Source organism: Onychostruthus taczanowskii, unplaced genomic scaffold, assembly GCF_017590055.1.
Source record: "Onychostruthus taczanowskii isolate IOZ18803 unplaced genomic scaffold, ASM1759005v1 scaffold31, whole genome shotgun sequence".
NCBI classification, from domain to species: Eukaryota; Metazoa; Chordata; class Aves; order Passeriformes; family Passeridae; genus Onychostruthus; species Onychostruthus taczanowskii.
In genome coordinates, this window is record NW_024500461.1 from 1,480,256 (window position 1) to 1,503,984 (window position 23,729).

General features: G+C 36.0%; 1 protein-coding gene across 1 annotated transcript in view; it reads right to left on the reverse strand.

The window, feature by feature from the left end:
• The window catches only part of PPFIA2 (PTPRF interacting protein alpha 2), a 286,176-nt gene that overhangs the window by 32,622 nt on the left and 229,825 nt on the right, over window positions 1-23,729 (reverse strand). Inside the window, exons 11-21 of the mRNA XM_041409731.1 lie at window positions 21,841-21,924; window positions 21,364-21,495; window positions 20,358-20,420; window positions 18,303-18,394; window positions 15,782-15,917; window positions 15,086-15,306; window positions 12,084-12,321; window positions 9,501-9,530; window positions 8,453-8,583; window positions 7,783-7,937; window positions 3,374-3,467 (exon numbers count right to left, since the gene is read on the reverse strand). Of these exons, the coding sequence (XP_041265665.1) occupies window positions 3,374-3,467; window positions 7,783-7,937; window positions 8,453-8,583; window positions 9,501-9,530; window positions 12,084-12,321; window positions 15,086-15,306; window positions 15,782-15,917; window positions 18,303-18,394; window positions 20,358-20,420; window positions 21,364-21,495; window positions 21,841-21,924 (1,376 nt within the window). The remainder of the gene's footprint in view (window positions 1-3,373; window positions 3,468-7,782; window positions 7,938-8,452; window positions 8,584-9,500; window positions 9,531-12,083; window positions 12,322-15,085; window positions 15,307-15,781; window positions 15,918-18,302; window positions 18,395-20,357; window positions 20,421-21,363; window positions 21,496-21,840; window positions 21,925-23,729) is intronic.

A 23,729-nucleotide genomic window follows, 5' to 3' on the forward strand; every position in this document is an offset into this window, starting at 1 on the left:
AATGTGTTCTTAACTCCTTGGGGCCCAGAGTCAATGCAGCACTGGCTTGAGGAAGCAGGTGCTCAGGACACCTGATGGACCATTAGAACCTGCTGCTGCAGTACCTGGCAATTTGAAATGTCCTGCGTCTTTATCCCTGGGGTAGGGGCATCCTTCTGGAACTACTGATGGAATTAAATACATTCAAAAATGCAAAATTAGAAATTTAGCATTTTAAGTATTTCTCAGTCAAGAGATTACATGGATATAATTTTAAACATGAATCTGTCCTTTTATAATGACTTCTATCCAAACCAGATCAAAGCTAATAGCAGAGGTGGGTGAAGATCATGGCTACTAGCACAGTACTCACATGTTGATCACACTGATGAACCTGACTTCTGTTTCATAGCAAGAGGAGAATCCTCATTTTCCTGCACCAGAAGCACCACTGAACTGTTTGCTGAACTGTTAATAAGGCTGAAAGCCACTTCACTTGACTTGGACGTCTCAAAGGGAAACACAATTTAAGTATGTGGTATTATACTGATTTTATAGAAAAGAGAATTTGCTCTGGCATCACTGTTTCAAGGGTTTTTGTATTGTTGGGGTGTTTTGCTGCAGGGTTTTTTTGGAGGTTGTTTTTGGTTTTGTCTGCATTGGATTTGAATTTTATTTTTGTAAAGGGAGTGACAAAGCCAGCATAAGTAAAGCTGTCTCAGAACCTAAAATGTAATACAAAGTAGTGCTTCCCAGCTTCAGCCTTTCCTTTACACATCCTATTGGTGGGTTTGGCTCTCTTGGGCTTTTATGTCCTAATCCAAGTCAGCTAGAAATGCTGACAAGGTGCTCTGCTCTGTGTTCCAGTGACTCACTGTCTCTGCAGGGTTTGTAGAGCAGTTTTGTTTAGCAGTAAAGGAGGAATAAACCACTGGGACTTAAATCATACTGCTACAGATCTTACTGCTACATCACGAGCTAGGAAATTACTCAGACTTCTCTTATTATGTCTTAGAAAGTCCTCCCACACATCCCCACCACCATTAATGTTTCATAGCATAGTTTCCTCATTTGCACTACACAGTTCAGTAATCTTGCACCTACTGTGTGTATGGCAAGGCTACTTCCAGAGGGAATTAGGCATTGTTAAGAATTGGTACAAAGGAATGTGATCTACTGCAACAAACTTTTCATTTAAATTACTTTCTGGACTTTCTCTATTTAATATTTTCTAAGGTAAGATGTGCAAATAAATGACTGATATTCAAGACCTATCTGGACACAGTCCTGTGCCATGTGCTATGGGATGATCCTGCTGGAGCAGGGGGGTTGGACCAGATGACCCACTGTGGTCCCTTCCAACCTGACCCATTCTGTGATGCTGTGACTGCATTTCTTACAAGGAAGTGGTAATTCTCTTACACTCTGTTGACAGCTTGGCACCCTAACGACTACCACAATTCAGCAGAATCTCCTGTATATCTCTAATACAATAGGTTACATTTTTTTCCTATGTTAAGGTTCCTTTAAAATGATATAACATACACATACATATACACATAAACTAGCAATAATGTATGTTAACCTTCCTGCAGTTCTGAGGATTCTAAAGTGAGAAACTGTGAAGACAAGTAACTCTAAAAGGCACAGGGGAAAAATTAAATTTCTTCATGACGTAGTTGTAGAACATATATTTTGGATAAATAATATACAGTTCAGACTAATAGAAAAGTCATAGTCACAAAGGAAAGATTCCTTTCCTTCCAGCAGAGGACACTTTGATTACATCTAATCCATAAAGAACCAAGGACAGACAGACACAGGAGAAAAAAAGGAAAGACTTGAAAAGCAGAAAGCATGGGAGTGTGTGAGATTGGACAGAAATTTAATAACAGATTATCTGCACACCCATTATTTACAGACCCAAAAGTTGGTAGGCAATCTATAGATGAAATAGTCATGTCATGCTTGCAGCTGTGTGTGCCAGGTCTTGTTATTTTACCCAGTTTAACAAACTAACACATGAAGTGTTAATGAACACTAATAACACTAAGTAAACAAAATGAACGCATTCATCCCTTCAAAATTGATGTGTGATACATTCAGCCCTCAGAACTGGAAAGTACATTGGTACTTTAAAAAAAAAAGGCTGCTGAAAATAATGTTATATTCTTTATGAATGGTAATGACGGTCTCAAAGATGCCTTCTAGATTTAGTAAAAAAACCATGGTAACATAATCTACATCCATATATTTCTAAAATTACTGATTATGTATAGATAAGAAATACAGGGACAAGACTCATCAACTGTAACATCCCTGTGAATGCTATTTTGAGTTTCTTAATTGAATTGAAAACGTTTCTTCTCTTCCAGCTAGCACAGTGACTGCTTCTCTAATTGCTAAATTGAGGTTGATTTAAACAGAATGTTTGCATTTGTACATTACATGGATGTGTACATTTAAAGTTATATTTCATCAAGTCCCTGACAGGAAAGTAGTGATTAAAAATATTCAACATAAAAATTTAAAGAGAAGCTCAAATATTATCCCTAGATTCTTTGGATTAGAACTGAAAATTCTCTTGAAACTCAATGAATCTTAAACAAGTGAAACAAACCTGAAAACACAGAAAACTTTAAAAATGAGGCTTTCAGAATCCAAATAATAGCATTAAAGTGAATGGTCATGGATGAAAATAAACCTTTTTGTTTACAGAATGAATTTGCAAAGTCAGTTTTAAGTACCGTCTTTTTCTCTGACACCCTCTAATTACACTTTAAGTGCAATGCTGCCAAGAGGTTTCTTTTGTGTTTGCAGCCTTATTTTATTAGTTCTTCATAGCTCCTGGCAGCTGCTATGAGTCACTGTACTGCTTTCACAAGGAGGTGCATGAAAGACAGCATTAAATTATTATATAATTTATGCAAACAAAAAGCTAGGTTGCTTTTTATCTGCATTTGCTGACAGGCAAATAAACTGAAGCTGCTACGGTTTATGGGGAACCTTTGACATCTAGAAACAGAAGAAACACTGTTCACTAGATAATACAAAAGAGATTTTTCACCCTTTTGAAAATGAAAATCTACATAGTGAGTCACTAAATACGTATCTATTTTTTCAGAATTGCACTGAAGGTAAAAAGCACAGGATTGATGACAATGTGAAATGGAAAAATATCTCTCATAAATCTGTGTTCTTTCACAAATGAAATAATATTGTACAATTGACAGACTGCATATTTTATATGCAGCTTTAAAAACTTTTACACTACAAAGAAATATCATTACTAAAACGCCATGGTCTTGCTTCTCATTGCACATTTGAGTAAAACAAGAAAAATCCTGATATTTGAATCGTTTCAGCCGAAAAGTAACATAAAACCAGTACTCACTTTTTCTTTAGTCTTCTGTCCTTTTCTGCTTGTGTTCCAAGTTTGCCTAATCCCAGTGATTCCTGAGCTGCTGCCTCTGTTTCCATGTAACCTCCTGGAAAATAAAACAAACAAAACCCCCCCCACCGTATTTTTCCTTCTCTCTCTCTCTTCTGTTGTTCCCCTCCTTAACCCTTCAATTCCCCTCCCACCCACCATCATCCATATTTGCTTCCTTAAGCTGTGACATCTGGTGTTTGTGGAGAACATCTATCACCTGCAGAAGTAAATTCTAACAAGCATTTACTACGTGGGAAAGAGTAGTAGAAGAAAAAAAAAACATGTTTTCTTCTCCTTGTGTTTAGCAGAAAGGTATGACACAAGCGCCCTTATCTCCTTTGCCTCCTAAGGCTCAGTCCCGTGATGCTAAGTGAGCAATGCTCTCACCATTTTTTAATCCTAGTTGAGAAATGTACAAATGAAATTGCATTCTCTCAAACTGCCTCTCTACCATTGCCATAATGCAGCATCACCTGATGCAGTAGTGCTAAAGCCTCCATTTTGCTTTCACAGAGGGTCTTAGATGTCATTATCCCTGAAAAATCCCAGATATGAGAGAAAGAATCTTCAGAGAAGTAAAAAGCCTCCTACATCTCCCAGGATGTGTCTTGTAGGCACCTAAATTCCTGAAAAAGTCAAGGAAACTTGAATAACTGACAAAGGAAGCTTGCAGTAGGACATGTGGACCAAAATAATATAGTTTTATAAACTAAGGGCATGACTGGTATTATCCACATGGCCACTGACATGACTTTCCTAGTGCAGAAATGGAAAACAGTCTGACTTTTTTATCTCTGCCCTGATTCAAGAAGAGGGGATCTGCTCAACGAGTCAGTACAGTCCCCTGGCTCTGGCTTCACACTGTCCTCTCACTCCCACTTGTATGTGTGCAGACAGAGGCCCTGCAGCACTCCTTTGAAGGCTGCCTTCCTCCCGTGCTCCAGTTCAGAAGGTGTGTAACTGGCACAAGAAAGAAGACAACAGTGGTAAAATGTTGGTGCTTGACTCCGTTTGAACATAGCAATTTGTTATTTCACAGCTAATGGATAGTGAACAATTGTATAGTGGATGCTGGCATAATAAAAAAGCACAAAGTAAATGAAAATATTTCTCTTCTGATATGTTGATTTTAATCATAAAATGATTTACAAATGTTATGAAGTGAAATAGCACCACAGCATTTTACAAGCTAGACTTACATGCACCTCAAGTGAGAAAAAAAAGCTACTACTGCATCATGTCTATGACAAAAACTTAGAAGCTTGGGTTCAAGCTGTTCTTTCAAAGCAGGTGCTGTTTTAACACTCCTCTTTGTCTAGACAGATTTTTACTTTATTAAAGGAGGACACTACTGTAAGTCTCACAATGAGAATAATGAAAATGCATCTTACAAATGCAGAAAACATGAATATATACTTTTTTTTTTCACTTCATCTGCCTGTCAAAGTCTTATGGAATATCATTAAATGCTTCTTGCTGGCTCTGGATTACATTTTTCATTCAGCAAATAGTCATAAACATACCACACCTTTCTTGAGAGAGCAGGTCTCAGTATGTTGGATAGGGATGGGATGAGTGCAGTGAGGGTTTATTACAGGTTGGAGAGTAGTTTGGGCATAATGCATTTCTCCACGCTCCAAATACATCTGGCCTTTGAATACTGAGGGTACACCTCGTATTGGATGTGGCCACAATAAATGTTTCCTAACTAGCTGACTTTTTAATTTGCCATGCAGATCAGCTTGCTTGGGCAATTCTAAAAATGCCTGGAATGTATTGTTTGTTTTAGGGTCTAGAATATTTAAAATGTAACATGAGAAGAATACAAAAGTGGTGTGTGCCAAGACAGAGAAGACTGGAAAAGAAGGAAAGAAAAAAAGAAAGAAAGAAGTAAAGAACAAAAGTAAGAAAGAAGGAAAGAAAGTGCACTTGTGCTCCCTGTAGCATTCCTTTTTCTTTCTCCAAAAACTTAGAAAAAACTTAAGGAATCTAGAAATCTTGAATCTCAATTCTAAGAAAGATCTCCTAAGGCAGGAATTTGGCTTGGAACAATAAAGCTAATGGTTTAGTAGAGAAGGTAAAATTACCAAATAATAAAAGAATGAAATTCTGGCAAGTTTAGGAGTTGAAAAGAAATAATTTCAGGGTTTTGCAAGGCACACAGAGCAAGGAAATATTTTGTGTAATAGCATGGCTCTGTTGATCTTACTAACACAAGTGTAGAGGTTTCAATACTGTTTCTTAAATGAGAGTGTATAAATATGTGCTTTTGAAGAAAAGGCATTTTCCATATTAAAAAAAAGTAAGAGACATATGTTTATATTAAATTAGAGTGTTTAATTTAAGCAAAGAAATAAATTACATTCTTCCATTGATTTTGCAATATAATTTTAGATTTTGAAAACCTTACAAACATTATGCAGTGCCGTAGGGATAGGACTTGCTGTGTGAATGTCTGTGATGTAGTATCTTACCTCAAATAGTTATATAGCTAATTATATAGCTGCACAGATAACACATCTGTTGTAAAACTGAGTCAAACACTACCATGACTGCTCTTTTTAAAATTTCATTGTCCCTTGCAAGGTATTATAATATTCTATGATTTTATGATACTGCCATTGAATGGAAATGACCACTCAATAAATGCTTTTCTTTTGATATGTTAAAAATTAAGATGAGAAATATTTCCTGTAATTCAGGTGCTCAATGTCTTTGTAATTTCTGAAAAATATTTTGCTCCTACCTTTTGATTAGGTAAGAGTCTTACTATTCATTTTATACATGCTAGTAAACCTAGTTTCTTTAATTAAAATGTGCATTATATTGAAATTTTGCTCTTGAATTAAAGAATGGAAGTCACAAAAATTCATATAATTGCAAACCACTACTATCTTTTAGCAGTTTCATGACCTAGTAAGGGGAATTACAAATGGACTTTGTCAAATTCTATGCATGTATTATTAATCACAGTGGGTATTAGGAAATTAATCTATTGCCAGATTTCATTGCTCCTGAGATAGTCTTTTAGATAGAAACTGTTGTTTAATTTTTGTTCCACATTCCAAAGAACTGTGGGGAAGACCAACACATTTATTGCATCTTGGTCCTCTATGTTCCTGACTTACTGAGAAATTGTAGATTATTATGCATAAACCATCAGTAGCAATAAAAAGAGTTATATGGAACATAAATGTGAATTAATAAAGTCTAACTTTTGATGCAGTCTAAAGTTATAAAATTAGCCATCAATGCAGGTGGTGGCATACAGGTATATTTGAAAGACTCATTTATAGATTCTCCTTTGAAAGATTGAATAAATCAGTTTTATTCTTTTCATAGTGAAAAAAGGGGGAATCAGATTGCGATTAGAAATTAGGTAGGTTTTTTTTCAAGAACACATGGTTTTCACAGTCAGAGAGGAGAAAGGTTGGAGTATAAGTAAAGAATACTCAGTTTTTCAATTTTACTCTGATACTTTGACCTTAGTACTATCTGTTTTGTTTTTTCTTTTTTTTTTTTTTTTTCTTCTGTACTATTTTAGCATTGGGTTTGTTAATTGTGAAAAGGACACATTGCAAGAAAAACATAGGTTTTTAATTTCAAGCTTATGCTTGCTGCTTAAGTGTTTACTGTAAGACCTTAAAATTCTTTTTACAAGTGTGACATGGTCACCATGGCAGTAAAATTTAGTGCCTCACAAATTTGTATTATGTGACATCTGCATGACTAGCAAAGAGCCAGTATTTCAATTTTATTGATACATTTATTACAATTTGATACTTGTGTTGGCATGTGTCCACATAGACAAATTCTATAGAAATAGGCAGAGGAAAATTTTTGCCATGAATGGGAAAAGGACAGAAGTATGAAGAAAGCTAAGCACTGCCATGAGCAGCACAATTGTAAAAGTAAGTTATCCTGAGGACATTCAGCTATTGGCACTAGAGGGCATCTATCAACACACTGAAATCTGGAAAGCAGCTACACTTGGTTGCAAGGACCTTCTGTATCACATAGGTACACCACTTACAGCCATTTATTGCTAATTAACTTCTCGCCTCCTCTTTATGTGGTTATTCAAGAATACAGTGTTACTTACCATTGCTACCCTAATTCAACAAGACTATTGAAGCAACAGGTTCAGTGAAGAAGATGACTCCAGTAATTTGTGCCCAAACTCTCATTTACATTATGGTCATAGCAAACTCATGACAAACATAACTGCTGAAAACAATGAAATGTAATGGGAAAGTTGTGTCAGACAAAACAGAAACGTGAGTGAATTGGAAACTGAAAAAAAAGCAAAATTAAAAATGGAAAAATGGCAGTGAAATGGTGACCTTAGCTTGTTACCACTATTTCCTTACTGAGCTGTCCAAGTCGCGCCTTCTCTTTTTTACCAAACAGTCGCCCTATTGAAGACTTGATTCCTTTCTTCTTGGGAGCTTTGTGCAGGGAGTCCTGACTGCTGCTGACACTGCCAAGACCAATGCTTTCTGGCTCCAGTGAAGCAGGCAAACTACTGCAAAATTATAATAAAGAAATAGAATAGATAACATGTCAACATTTTTATTTTCTTCTGAGCAGCTCTGCAAATAAATTAATTGGTTATAATTTAGTAATGATCTCCCAACAAGTGAAACAATTACATCTTTAAATTATTTGGCAACATATAGAGCAACAGAAGACCACACTTTCTCTGTCAGGCAAGGCTGAAAATAAATATTTTTACTTTGCTAAGCACAATTTGTGAAAAATACAGTAGTCAGCATTCTGATTTTATTTATAGGATTTGTAGTATCACTACTTCCAGTAGTCATCAAAACTGTACCTCAAAACAGAAATACCCAGCATGTAGTTTAGCACTGATAAACATTTTCAGGGTCATTGCAACAGACAATGGGTAGGGTTTTTTTTCTCTTATTACATCACAAACAGGGAAGAAATCAGGTAATTTTGGAATAGTTAAACAACATGACTTGAAAATAATAATATGTGGTAAAGCGTGAAGTAGTGATCCACATTACAAACATTTACCTTCTGGCATCGTTGTGGTACGAAGAAGGAAGGGTATGAGTCATCCTGATCGCTCTGGGTGTTGGAGGAGGAGAAGTTTCACATTTGATTGTGGCTTTATCTTCACGCCCATCTTCTTCAACTACTGCAATCTGGGGCAGAGAGATTCCAATGAGAGCATATTAGCTTTTCAAGAATGTTTCAACACATGCTGCATGAAATTGTCAAGTGGACTGAAGCACGTAAGATTTCAAGTGCAATGTTTCTAGCAAATTGTAAGGGTTCTTTTTTTTTTTTTTTAAATGTTAGGAAAAACAATTTTCTAAATATGGCAGATTAAAATAGATATTTAAAAGAAATGAGATTATGCTTGTGGAAGAAGTTAATTCCTTTTATGCTAAAGAGGTTAGTGAAAGTCTAAACACGAAGACAATCTTAGGTGTAAGGGGGTCCCTTGCATTAAACAGGATTATTCAGGTTAACTAAGTTTCTCAGGGATGTAAAAGAGAAGGTGAACACAGGCACAAACATGACCACTCTCTACACAGTGTGTTACCAGAATCACAGAATGGTGAGCATGTTACCAGAATAGTCAGTATGCTTGACAGTAAGTATGGACAAAAAGGAATTTTGTCAGAGCATTATAATGATTTATCTTAAATAATGCCATGGAACTTCATCATCAGTGCCAGTTCTGTAAACAAATTTACATTGCTCCAGAAGGTTTCAAGGAATCTCTCTGTAGTTCCTCCAGCAGGAAGAATGGCCGAAATACATTTGAAGGTAATGCATTTGTTCCATACTTCTTTAAAAATAAGTATTCCTTTAAGGTTGTGCTGTTGAGGCTGCTACTCCAAGATATCACTTAGTGGGCCTTGATTCTGTGGCTTAGCTGTGACCCCTGGAAGCCATTCCAGGTAGGATTAATGACTATGTTCAGGCAGAGAATGAAAAGGAGAGAAGGAGATGCAGTTGCTGGCAACGGACCCCAGCAAAGATTAATTATCTAAATAGCAGAGGAATATGATAAATGGGCTCTCCCAAACTTTAAAAAACCCCAGTATCATACCTTTCTCCGATGCTTCCGTAGGTCGCTTGGCTTAGATTGATAACAAAAGTGGAAACAAAAAAAAATAGCTATTAATAAATATTATTGAAGCATAGAAAAATCTCACATTTGTTGTTCTCACATTCATGAAGTGGGAAGCAAAGATTAATCACTCTCCATATTATATACTAAGTATACACTTGATGTAATAAGGTAAAATAACCCCTGAAAAAGATGTCATTCTGGGAAAGTAGGTTTAGGTATTTTTTCCAAAATTACACTCTCCTTCAATTTCATAACGTAGCAAAGAATTTCAAGCCTATAGTAGCACTTTCTATTTTTGAGTTTTCATATAAGTACTTATGTTATCCCCAACAGAGATTTTTTTCATTAGTTTTATCAAATATTACACATATATTGGTGTCCCACCAAGTAAAACCACAAAATATCATCACCAAATACCATGGCTGAAAAATGACTGGCATTTTTAGGAAATAAATAAATATTCACCTATCTTCTTCAGTATTACTTGGCAGCAGCAGACTACTAGAATGGGTCTTGTTCAACCTCCTTTGCATTTTTTTTTGGTAGATATCTCTTTCATTTAAGGAAAGCTGAAGACACTGCAGAATTTATTTACTACATGCACCTGGGCTCATGGAAACTCATGCAGTCCTGCTTCTCCAGCCAACCAATCATTTGGGGCCATTTGGCAATCTGAGCTCCAGACATCAGACTTAAATATCTTCCCAAGTTTCACTTAAAGGATGTCTGACAGACTTGTGTCTGCTCCCAGCCAGCAAGGAAGTGATATTGAACACTGAACTCCTGCTGAAACAGGGCAGTGTCCTGAAATTGTTTACGAAGGTGAGCAAAGCTGTGGGCTGTGCTAATTTCCACACTATGGGGGATGCTTCTACTGCTTACTGCTTGGCAAGTCAAGAGCTCAACTGCAAGTCAGACAGACAAGTCCATCTGAGTTGTAGCACAGCTAGATGTGGATGTCACTGAGATCATGGCAACCTGAATTGCAGAGGCTATGCTGTCATTTCGTGTTTGAATCTGATGAACCTACTGACCCAAAGCTAGAGTTTTCAAACCCAGACAACCAGGCAGTGCAGGTGTCTGCTGGCGGGGCAGTTCAACCCTTGCCATTTACCGACAGCCACACTGCTTACTTTGAACAGCTGGGGAAAGGGAACACACTGTGCATTTGGGAAGGTGCTGCTTTGGTGAAGGAGGTGGCAGGACAGCAGCTTGCACACTCACTTCCTCCACAAGGGCCTCTGCAACCAGTACTTTTGTTCCTGCTGTCCAACAGTGGGAACTGGGGGCAGCAAAGAATAAGTTAGGACTGCCTGCCAGGACCTCCTCCCTGCTGACAGATCCCATGTGGCAGCAAACACCATACTAAACCAGGAGGAGCAGATGTGGGTATGACTAGTTGTCAGTTCCCAGGAAAAGGGAATACTTGGCTAGATGATCACCAACAAAAGTCCCTACTCCCAGCTGAGAAGAATGAACAGCCAAGCTTCGTTTCCAGCTGCTCGCAGCAACCTTTTTTGTTAGGAAAGGCTACACAGGGAATCAGTGACTATTGCTTCCCAGGAAAGGACCACAAGGGGACACTGGTGACATGATTATCAGAGAAAAAGCAAATAAAAATTTGGTTTACACATATCCTATTCTATTCCCTGTACGAGATCAGCAGAGTGGGCTGCTTTGATTCTCTCCTGGTACTTAAAGGGATTAATTCACCCCGGCTCCAAACTGGTTTGTAGCTCACACTGAACCCTGCACCTGTACTCAGATCAGTATCAGAGTTGTACATTTTAATATGTTGACACACTATCTTCAAATATTTGACAGATGTACTGTTTCTTTTTGTCTAGGATCAAAATTAAATTATTTGTAAATCCCTTTCCAAATTGAACTAGAAATTTTTGAAAGTGTTTTCAAAGACAATTTCTAACAGCAATGTTAGAAATTATTTGCACTGTAATTTCATGGTGACTTGGTATCTATGTGTGAGCCACCTGTAATACTGAAATATATCAGTTAAATATTCATTTACTGGATACTAAAGAACTCATTTAATTGTGCATGATATATGGTAATGAAGAATGCATAAAAGCACTGCAAGTATTAAAGAGTATATCAAATACAAAAGTTTATCAAAATGATCACATGTAAGAAGCGGTGGAATGTCTGAATGTCTTCTTGACATTTCCTGGAAGTTTAAACCCAGCAATAGTTCCACAGACTATTGTGTAATAACTGTATCACTTAAGAACTTTCCATTAGTAAACATTTTTTACATACAAGTAATTCCAGTGAGCAGTTCTGTTTCTTATGAACTCCGCAGCCTGTGTGCTGAAGGCCCTCAGTAATCCTGTCACTATGCCTCTAGTGAATCATGCAATGCTCAAAATCACTATAACAAAGCCCAAAGACACCAAATGTCCACGTTCAAGAGAATTTGCTATCAGTATGGATGATGAAGATGTGAACGAAGAATTATAGAGATGAGTCAGTCATACAGTGAAAAGATTAAATACTTAATATAAGAAATATTACATCAAATACTGTCATAAGGTTTCTTACCAGTGTCATAACCCCCATTCTGTCCATCTCCCTGGCTGGACTGCGAGGGGTGAGTTTGGGAGTTGAGTGTCCGCTGGGTGGAGACGAGCTTGCAAGTGACGATGCTGTCACTGAGCCAGTAATGGAGGTACCTTGGTGGACTCTGGCTAGATTTAAGCCTTCCAGACTCACACTGGCCACTCTGTTCTCTATCTCTTCAGCACGCAATTCTGTCGACTCCTTCTCTTCTTGGATTAACCTTATTAAGTAAAAGAAGAATGCTCGTTGTATTTGTCTCTTCATATCCCCAGAGCAAAACTAGAAACCATTTCATTTCAAATGGGATTTGAAAGTAAGAGCAAACAAAGATGAATATCATAGGTAACTAAAAAAAGACCCTTTTCCAACATTATTTTCCTAATCACCAGTTATAAAATAAAATTATTTTTCTCAACTCCTCCATCTTCAAGACCTGTTTGAAGAATGTGTCCAACAGCAAGGCTTGTTGTATGACATTTCAGGAATACTGGTTCCTTTGCAAAGGAGCTAGAATCGGGCAGGGGGGTTAACAATCTGATTTACCGCAGATAACTAATTCCAAGCTTACTTTGGCTTTCATCTGCTTATCTTTGGCTAAATCGCAAAGCAAAGAGTCAAATGAAATTGGGCCTTTAAGAAGGGAATTGCTAAAATAATCCATATTAATAAAACAAGAGAACATATAAAGCAAATTGCCTGTTTTACCCCTACAATTTAATGAAAAAATGATAGCGGTTTCTAAAGCCCTGTGTTTTTAAGTGAATTTCATTAAAATAACTTTCTTGTTAGCAAGCAATACAAGCATCTTAAGCATCTATCACCTCAACAGGATGCTTCCATTGGGTTCTTCAGTTTTGTTTTTTTTATTGTGATTGCACCTAGAATGGAAAAATGTCTTTAAAATAAAACACTTGTTTATAAGGCCTTTGCCCATAAACCTGTGCTATGAGTAGACTTTTTTGCAAAGAGGAGGAGAAATCATGAGAGATCAATGTTAAATGAGAGAATATGAAGTCTGGGGAGGTTCAAACTGTGAACCAGACTTTTCTGAGTGAAATGATGCAAGTACAATAATTAAAACCATAATATATTGAAAATAGAAACTTAGAGGACTCCTGTGCTGTGATAAATCTTCTTCCCTAACATCAATTTCAGAATTTGTATAAAACATCTGCAGCTCTTTTTGAAATAATGCAGGCAAGAAACTTAAAGGGCAGTAATATTTTGAAAGGGAATTATAACAATGTTTTTAATTTTAGTAATCTAAATCCTAAATCATCTTGTATAATAAAATCTAAGGCAAAATACATTTTTAATTTCTTTTGATATATCAAAAGACTTTATAAACCCTTATTGTGTTTGCCAATTAAAAAAAACAAACCAAGAAAACATGAAATGCAGTACAGTTTGTAGGACTATTCTTGTGGAATGATTTTCCTGAACCATATAAAAAAATGTGCAGCATTACATATCTGGTCCTTTAATAAGAGTTGCTATGATAATAAAAGCCTATACTTTAGTACAAGATTAGCAGTTGAGTAAATAAACTATTCCCAGTAGACTTCCAATAAAAATGGCCGTATAAAAAGTGCACCCTTGCTTCCCTTTTGAGGTAATACTGTACCTAACATCTGAGTCAAGATCCTGGGTTAAGTATAACAGTGATCTGATTCAGGGTGGCACAAATAATATCCCGTTATGTCACCTGCAAGTACTGTTCCTTGTGAAAGCCCTTTGCTGTATTACTTGTTAAACTGACAAGACTAGTATTGTTTAAAAACAAATATAAATGTTGCATCTACAGCTTCCTGAGCTGGCCACGGTGCTGACTTCTTTGTAATAACAGAAAATATGGATAAGGTTCTTTCTTTTATGTACATTGTTTTAAGGAGATTTACCTTCCCAACACCAAAATATCTCTTTCAGTCTGTATCTTGACAGGTGTAGGAAAGGTTTGAGAAAACAGTGTAATCCTATCTGAACAAACACATTCTGGGACAGTAAAAAATACAAAGCTCTCAATTTATAATAAAAGGTTTTTCCCTAAACAGAAAAATTACTCAAATTTAATATATTCCAACAGAGTTTTTCCTTTAAAGTTACCTTGATCAGAGAGTGATTGTCTTTTGCCAAATCGTCTGCCTTGTTTTGACTATATATCTAACCATATTTGTACCATTTCTAACCATCTAACCAGATTTCTGTTTTTAGTGTTACCAGGAAGTCCCTAACACATTTACTATAATTTCCTTCATCTCCTTCTAGGTAAACAGTCGCTAAAGAGAGGATGTTTTTCATAGGCCGAGTTTTTTTAAAGTTGCCCTTACTGAAAAACATGTAAGAATACTTTAGGCTTGAAATATGGCTTCATTTATAACAACCACTTAATTAAAACATGTCATTTGATTCTCTAGCACTCCATTAAATTTGCACAGATATTATTAAGATACATTCTATTCATGACCTATATCCAAGCACTATAATCCAACTTGGAGCATGAAAAATCATATTCTGTGTCTACAGAAAAAAATCAGAACCATGTCATAGAATACGTGGCTTATATTAGATTTAACATAGGGATAATTGCCAGAAGAAAGCATGAAGAGCACCGAAATAATATACTTTTGATAGGAGGTTGTTACTGAGCAAGTGGAGTCATGTATAACAGTGGAAAAGACCTTGAAAAGAGGAATGTGAACAGTAATTTGTGAAATCTGCCATTTGTTAGCCTCCTTTAACTTGCTTTTCTTCAACTGCCAACAGTTCTTCACTTGAAATGCTTTTTGAAAGAAATTTCTATGGTTAGAAAAGAAAGACTCAGTTGTTATCTTCACAAAACACTCTCCTCTGGAAAGAAGACACATTATCAATCCTCTAAATGAACAAGCTGTTCCCTTACCGCCATGAATGTACTTGAACTCAAGCACTAAAGAAAGCTTCAAGCTGTAACCATAAGTGCATCATTGCTGGTTCAGGCTACATACCTGATTTCTTTATTGATTGCATCTAGCTGCTCCTGGAGCATCATGGCCAGAGTCTGGGCATCGGAATGGCCGCTTGGTGACAGCAGGTCCATGGAGCTGAACAGCGTTTCTCTGTCGTCATCATCGATGTCCGACATCTCGGTGTCACTTTCGAACGGATGACTGCTCAGGACACCGATCTGCTGTGTCCTGTTCCACTCGTGATCGCCAAGTGATTTTACCTGAGCAGGAATTTAAACATGTACGGGTCATGTCAGAGAAAACTGCAAATCTGACCTTCAAAAAAAATGGGAAAGGAAAGCAACTAACACTTCAAAATACTTATTCAATTATTAGTGCTCCATTAATGCTTGCAGTACTACTGCAAATAGCATAAAGTATTTTCACATAATTGTAATTTAGGTGTCAAATTACTATAAGGAAAATTTATACAAAAAGACACTCTGGAAAGACAAATAATCAAGTATGTTTGAACTTTGATGTCTAAACTTCAATATTTTCTGCTGTCATTTTGTACAACAGTTCTCTGAGCAGGCATAGAAAAAACCCTGCTCTCTGGGCTGGACTTTCTTGTTTGGTGGGTTGTTTTTTCTGCTGTTGTTTTCTTCCTGGAAGAAAACTCCACAAACTGTAAGCTTAACAGCCTCAAACACATTCTCTTATCAGGGAATTTATGAGAAGAAATTGGGGATTAACCTTTGGTTCATCTCTGCGTACTCCCATCCGGCCTCTTCTAGGTCGCCTTATCACTTTAGTTGACCGATAGTCAGTCTGGCTATCAACCAGTGAGCCCACTGAGTACCTCAGCTCTGTTGATGTGTCCAGATGAGGTCTAAAAATAGAATTACATGAGTGGACTGAGAGAGTAATAGGAATAACAACATCAATCCAATGACTTTCCGTCTAGCAACACAGATTTCTTTTTTCAAACAAACTTTCATGTATCACATAATAAATGAGAAAACCGCATTAAAAAAATAATTTGAAAGTGAAAAATTGAAATAATTGTATGAGAAAATTTAGGAAGAAACCAAATAATAAAACCTCAGATTTTTTTAAATGAAAGCTATGCATAGAAAAACTTGTCATCCAAAACTTTAACAGGAAAAAGCACATTTCAGGATAATTAGAACTGGCAGCTGAATGTATTTTCCTGTATATTCATAAATACGCCTGAGGTTACTCTAAGCATGTTAGACGTTCATGAATGAGCATATTGATTAAAGCTTTCCTGCTGAAAGTCTATGCTCTACATTATGAAAACATTAGTGAACTGACCTGTGATATTTAACATTGTTTAGGAATTACTAATCTTTATTTGACAACACTTTCAGTGCTTTAACCCCCAATTTTACCTATAGCCCTGGTAAGTCTTGGCATATTGTGGTGAGGCTTATACAGGATGACTTCAGCACCTCTTTTCTTGTTTACAAACAGTAGTCCCTGACCTCTTTGTCCTTAAACAGCAGCGCTAAAAGTTCACTGCATGGTGCAGTAAAAGTGTCCTAACCATGGGCTGGGGAACCAAGGTGGAAGAAGAAAGGCTACATGAACCATTTGAGAATTCAATCATAGAAGTAGAGACCTGAACAATTTCTGTTTCTTAACACACCTGCAATCTCCACATAAAAATATATGAATAGCATGATCACAGTAAAGAAATGCAATGTAACAAAAAACCCTTTAGGGAAGTGATTGTTTTTATCTTCTGTGTACAGTAACTGTCTTAATAGAACTTTGTTTTCATAATCAATAGTATTTGGCAGTTGTGAAGCAAGTTGGCAGTAAAAAAGAAACAGTCCAGGATCCAGTCTCTAGCTGTAGATATTCATCTGCTGACCAGCTCCATTATTTTCCTGAAAGCACAAACTCCAGCCAATGCATAATTGAACACAGCCTGAGAATAGGAAGTATTTAATGCTCAGAGCTTGCTGTGCCTGAGAGAGTTGGGAGCTTCATGAGATCAGGTTACATAAGGGAAAGTGCACTGTTTAGCAGAACCTGATGAATTCCCAAGATATTTAGATAGCTTATCAAGTTTAAGCTGCCCTTTGTCAAGGGATAATCAGCTCCTGTTTATGTAGCACAAGCTAATGATATTCAGCTACCCAGCAAGAAAAGCTGCTGTTCTCCAAGGATGGTTGCTCCAAAGCCAAAGCTGCTGTTGCAGCAGCTCAGTAGCTGCGTCCCTGCAAGAACTTTCAAGAAAAATGTGTTGTGTGCCTGTAGTCACATTCCCAAGGGAATAAAAATTCAAAAAGTTAAACGCATCACATTCTGAATTTTATTGGCTTACACTTCTTTACATATTAAAAAAATATTATTCCAAGAAATAATAAAAGGTTGAGGGAGAAACCATGTTCAGGTACTGAGCAAGATGTCTGAGGACGTCAATGGGCAATAGCTGATGGAAAAAAACCCAACTTATTGAACAAGAGTAGCTTTAGATGAATACAGTGCTCCCAGTTCAGTCTTGCTCCATGAGCTTTGTCTGGCAGGTGTGTTGGCAGGTTTTAAAAATGAATGTGTTGCTTGCTATGAAAACACCACGTGGCACACAATTATTAATAAAGCAACAATTTAATCTCAAGGGACACTTTTAAGCAGGAAGAACTTTCTAGAATGATAAATTCTTTGCAGCCATTAGTGATTATTTTTATGACATTTGTCTCACTATTCTTCCCATATTGATTTTCCATCAAAAAGAGGCACAATATTTAATGTCCAATTAGGATGTTTTCAGATGTCTCTGAATAATGTCTTCACATTCAGCTGAAGTTCTGTGGTCTTTTGCTACACACGAAATACAGCTGAGTTATGCCTTGTTAATAAAGAAAAAGAAATATATTATTTATGGAATAAATATGATCATAAATATGCTGATAAGTTTCAGCATTAAAGATGATTGTTTCTAATTTATATGTAATGTCTCGGAAAAAAGTTGTGTATTTGGATATAGTTTTAAAAACATTTCATAATTTAAAAGACTTTCATTAATCTCCCTAATATTTCAGTGTGTACTCACTGGTATAAGGCCCTGCTTACCTATGACAAAAGTGAAAAGTGACAGTAATAACAACGGCACAGATTCCACATTTAAAAAAATACATGACCATGTTTATGCATGGCTTGAACACATCCCTGCTGTAAATGCTTGCCATTTACATTTATGTCTATTTCAACTTAAAGTGAGAAAACTTTTGTCACAAAATATTACCTTGACAAAGTGGGTTCTATTAAAGAACCAGCCCTCAGTTTCATTTGATCCAGTTCAGACCTCAGTTTCTCAATTTCTTCTGCGAGTCTTTCCTGGAAATCAGAAGAGTAAGATATACTTACTTGTGATACAAAATACATTCATTTTATGAGATATTATTCTCATAAAGTTAAACAAGCAAGCAAAGATATACTGAATGTAACACTGACTATAATAAGAAAAGGAAGCTCATTTAAGTCTCACTACTAATAATAAGATGTATACATCAAATGGAGGTGGTATAGCACTCTGCTGTTTTACCACTTCCTGGACGTGTTGGAAGGACAAGTTTGTTCTTGAAACTTATTTTTTTCCTATAATAAAGCCAGGCACAGTTCATTGTGCGACTCACCACTTGCCCTATAGAGACCAAGATTAACAGTTGCACTCAACGATCTCTGAGATTATCTTTTCCACCCTGCATGATTTTATGACACTATGGGATTGCATACTGGCCTTTCTATTTACTGACAGACCCAGACTTAGAGAGAACTGCATTTCAGATGACTTGAACTGCACCTATATGTCTTGATCTTGTGGAATTGATGTGACTTTAGTATGAGGTGACAATTTGCCCCAAAATTGGATTTTTGGAACTAACTAAAAACCCCCACTATTTACAGCTACAACTAGGGAAAACAGCACTGTTCCCAAATTCTAAAAATTGTTACCTACTAATAAAGTGAAATGAAAGAATTTTAAAACAAATTAAGAACAAGCATAGGATGAAGACATAACACTGTTCTTCCTAGAGTTTAAAATGTTCGGTATAACAAGAGGCTAGGAAGGATAAGGATCTTCTTTATCTCTAAGTCTATATCTTCATATCTATCTATATCTATCTATAAATAATACTATCTATGAATAATATCAGTTTCAGTGAGTATTATTACTGAATTATTGGTATATATGGTTACTGAAATAGTATTAGAGTATTTTTTAAATATTTCTTGATTGAACAGGACTGCTGAGATGACTGATACTCCATTGGTAACACTTGCCAGTTACTTAGAGATTATTAGTATCTGATGCTACGTCCACCTATCTGAAATTGCTTCATCAGTTTCTTCATCAAAGTGGAACAAATAATCCCTTCAAAGGGGGACACAGAAGCTCTGGGGTCAGAACATGTAGTGACAGGACAAGGGCTTTAAAATGAAAGATGGTAGGTTTTAGATATCAGGAAGAATTTCTTTATGGTGAGGGTGGTGAGGCACTGAAACAGGTTTTCCTTTGGGGTACTTTAATCTTGCTGCCTTTCTCTACAGGTTACCTAAATGGAGAGGAAAGTAAAATTTTTTTGAACAGATACCTCTTTTGTTATTTTTCTCAAAGGTCTTGATTTTTGATGACATATATTTATTTTAATATAGAATGAAGCTATGTTTTTAAAATTTGGTACAATTGTTTTTACAGGGATTTAATACATTGCAAAAGCACTTCTGTGAATATGAATGCAAATACATTTGTGCATCCTACTGCACTCAAGGCATGAATAACTTCAAAACAAAACCCTGTATCTGGGATTGGAAAAAATATTTATAATCAATGTGACTGATTCCCTAAACAGCATTAGGGATTAATTGGCAAGGAATGAAGAAAGGTCAGTTTCAGCTATATTTAGTATAATGCCACTGCACTTGTTAAGAAGAATTGAATGAAATCCAAAAATTACATTCTTCACTATGAAAGTGCAACCAGTTGTGCATACATCTCTGTTAAATAAAACTTTTTCAGAATTAAAACTGATAGAAGAAAAACACTAGAGCCAGTAAAATCAACATTAATTTTGGTATTGACTTCCTGAGGCTAGGATATCAACCATGAACTTAGCTCAGAACAACTGTCAGAGACCTTCTAAGGCTATTTATTGCATCTAGGTAATTAAAGGAATCCTCATTTATGTCAGTAGATTTTTAATGATAGCTGGATATTTAATATTCCATATACATATTTCCAAATAACAATTCTACATATTTTGATAAAATCACACAAAATCACAGTATTTTACAGTACCTTATCATGTAAGGACTCTTCCAGATTTTTCCTGAAACTTTCAGATTCTTGAATCAAAACATTCTACAAATAAAGATAAGAGAAAAAAATAAGCAAGAAAGAAATTAGAGATATGTTGATGTATCAGATATCACTATGTACATGTACAAGTTTACAAAGTTCATATATCTTGGACTTCAAAATTAAAATTCTTTAATGGTTCAGTTTGATTATATACTAAATTTTAAATGCTGCAAAAATTCAAACATGTAAGAACAGGTGTCTTCTAGATCAGCAAAAACTTTGCATCTTGGTTCAACTGAGCAAATGCTTCATCCTTACACAACCAATTCCCCAACAACTTCTTTTGGCAAGCCTATTTCTTGCTCCATACCACATTTTGTTTCAATGATATAAACCAGAAGTACATCATCTGAGAAGTTCTGAAATCTCCTTCTGAAAAACACCAAAAGATTCCTCTCACACCATACAGAAGGTGAATAAGTAGAAGAGGGAGGGATTAAAGAGGGCAAATACAAAGGTCAGTAGCTTTGAATTTTGCAGGACCACATTGTCTCAGGTAATGGAAAATCTGTAAATAACATTCCCTGTCCAAGGCTAGATGCTCCTTCTCCTGTGGTGACAGCATTTTACTCTTTCCAGAGGAAGTGAGGTGAAATCAGCATGTTAAAACCCTGAAATGATGGCACATCTAAAAAGGCCATTTCTCTGTTCTCATCCGCTTTCTCTCACTGCCACATGCAGCCTGTCACACACTGGTCCTTTCCAAGCTCTTCATCAGGCTCTTGGCTGATAAACACATGACTCAAAATATTCAGCATTTTTGCAGCTCTTCTGCGAAAACACTTGAGCCCACTCTTAAATTAAGAGTTGAATGTGTAAGCTGGACCACATTTGTGGTAATATTTGGTAATACAAAATCAGCATGATGCCTCCATCCTGATAAAAGTAGAACATATGGGAAATCTTTATTAAGCTAAACTTTATACTGCTGTTCGTACTGTACCTTTTCTTCAAGTGCTGCCATTCTCTCTTTTAAGTGTAGTTGCAGACGCTCATTGGATTCTGTCAAAAGTCTGTCTACAGTATCCGATAATCTTTTGTTGTGCTCCTCATTCATTTTTTCTCTTTGCCTTGCCTTTAATGTAGAATAGATGAGACGGATTGGTAGTGTCCAAAATTAACCAGTACAGATATGTATCATTAAAAAAAAAGGTAACTGTAACCATCTAAAAGAATTTCATAGGAAATGTAATTACAGTTACTGATTAATGTACATCCATTTTTGTAACAGCAGAATGTTTTCAACTCTGAAGCTGGATGTAAATTAATGTATTAAGATGGTGAAGTAAAGTAGGAAGATGCTGCCATCAGTGCTACATACAGAACATTTACAATTAGGTAGTTTTGGGTGCTGGAGTATATAATGTAGCACTATACTGGCAAATGAAAAGTGCACAGAAGCTGTTTGCAATACACATACTCTTTGAAGTTCCTGATTCTTCTCTTCAAGTTGAGCTTCTAAGTGTCGCATACGTTCCTCAATGTTTCCATGCCTTTCTTCTGCCTGTAAAAAAATAGAAAGACTCTTTCTGTAATTTAGGTGTCTTTGGAAGTTTTTATTTCAGTTAAGTTTAAACAAAACATAAAGCAAGCTACTACTAACTGCAAACTTATTTTTCCAAAAATAAACTTTATTTAAACAGGCAGCTGAACAGCATTGCTTGAAATGTGTCAGCTACAAAGGCCTGTTACATCCAAGCATCAGCAAAACATTGGAGTTATTTATGAGCAATGAAATCAGCCAAATGTAACATGCAGACTGTGCATGGTTTGAACACAAACCTGCCATCATAAAATTGTAAGCTCCTGAAGCACTGAACTGCACGATGGTTGATTATCAATTAAAAAAAAATTCAAAAAATGAAAACAAATCAGATGGATTCTATTCAGCAATAGAAAGTAAAGTCCAGTAGGACTACCTTCCTACGTATGGAGATCATTTCTTGTAGTTTAGCTTCCATAACATATTGATAATCATCAGATGAGGTAGAAGAGGTTGGATCAGACTAACAAGTCAAGGAAAAGGAGAGGGACAAAATTGAAAAATCAGAACTAAAGACACTGACACTGAACAGAACACAGCACAGAATGCTTAAAAGAAAAGTGTGACTGAAAATTTAATACTTTTAACTGACAGATTTTTACATGGAATAAACTACACTGATACTTGGTGAAAAAGATGCAGTTGATGTGGAGAAACTGAAAATAATGGAATGCTAAAGAAGCTATCAACCTACACATGGAAGTACAAGGTTAGTGATGGCTGGCTGATGACACATGACTACAGAGTGGATTCAAAGCGATACTGTCTAATCTAATGTTGTTTCTCTCTTTTTTTTTTCCCCCTTAAATTTTGGTAAACTGAACACCAGAACCGGACTCTCAGAGGCCAACATCAGAAATTCCTGTATAATTCTTCTACCATTCTCTAGGAATTATTACAATGCATAAATACTAAATAATGGATTAATCAGTTACACCACTATGCAATGTCATGATACATTCCCTAATTTCTATAAAACAGAAAGAATGCCAAAAGAGACAAAACTCAAGCTTTCATGTGCCATTTTAGAATACACTATATAAGGCCTTTCATCCAAACAGACAATATAGTTTTTATCCCTTTGAAAAGATCCACCCTGGTGGATCTCTTTGGAAGATCAAGGTAATCAGATAAAAGAAGAACCTATAAATAAAAATTAATTAATAATAATTAAAAGTTATTACTGAAAAAATAAAAATTAAAAAAAGTTATTACTAGAAATTATAATCCAACCAAAGATTCATTACTATTTCTGACAGAAGCTGACCATAATTAGGTCATTTGTGGCAAAACATGAATATTCATGTTATTGTCATATCAAACAAGTCTATGTTATTATTCAAAAACTAAAAAAGCCCTTTTGAAAAAGGGAAATGTTATATTAGTTTTGTTGCTATGGAAACAGGAATGTGCATAAGGCATACAGAGAGTGCTACTGATGACTGAGTTGTGAGCTCGTGCCTGTCAAATGCTATTTCACTCTGTCAGATTCACCCTCTCTCAAAAAGAGATCTGAACTCCATCTTTAGATGAGCAAACTTTAATATGCACAAGATATACTAATTTTACGGCTGTATTTTTGTGAGACACTTTTTCATATGCTTATATACTAATGATTTACCAGCTTAATTAGGAATAGGTATCAAAGTAATGCCAGATGTTCATAATAACTTAAAATTACCCATAACTTAAATTCAGTAGTATTATCAGTATGCCAAAAGTTCACACAGAAAGCAATCCTGTGATCTAGTAACTTCTAAACATAT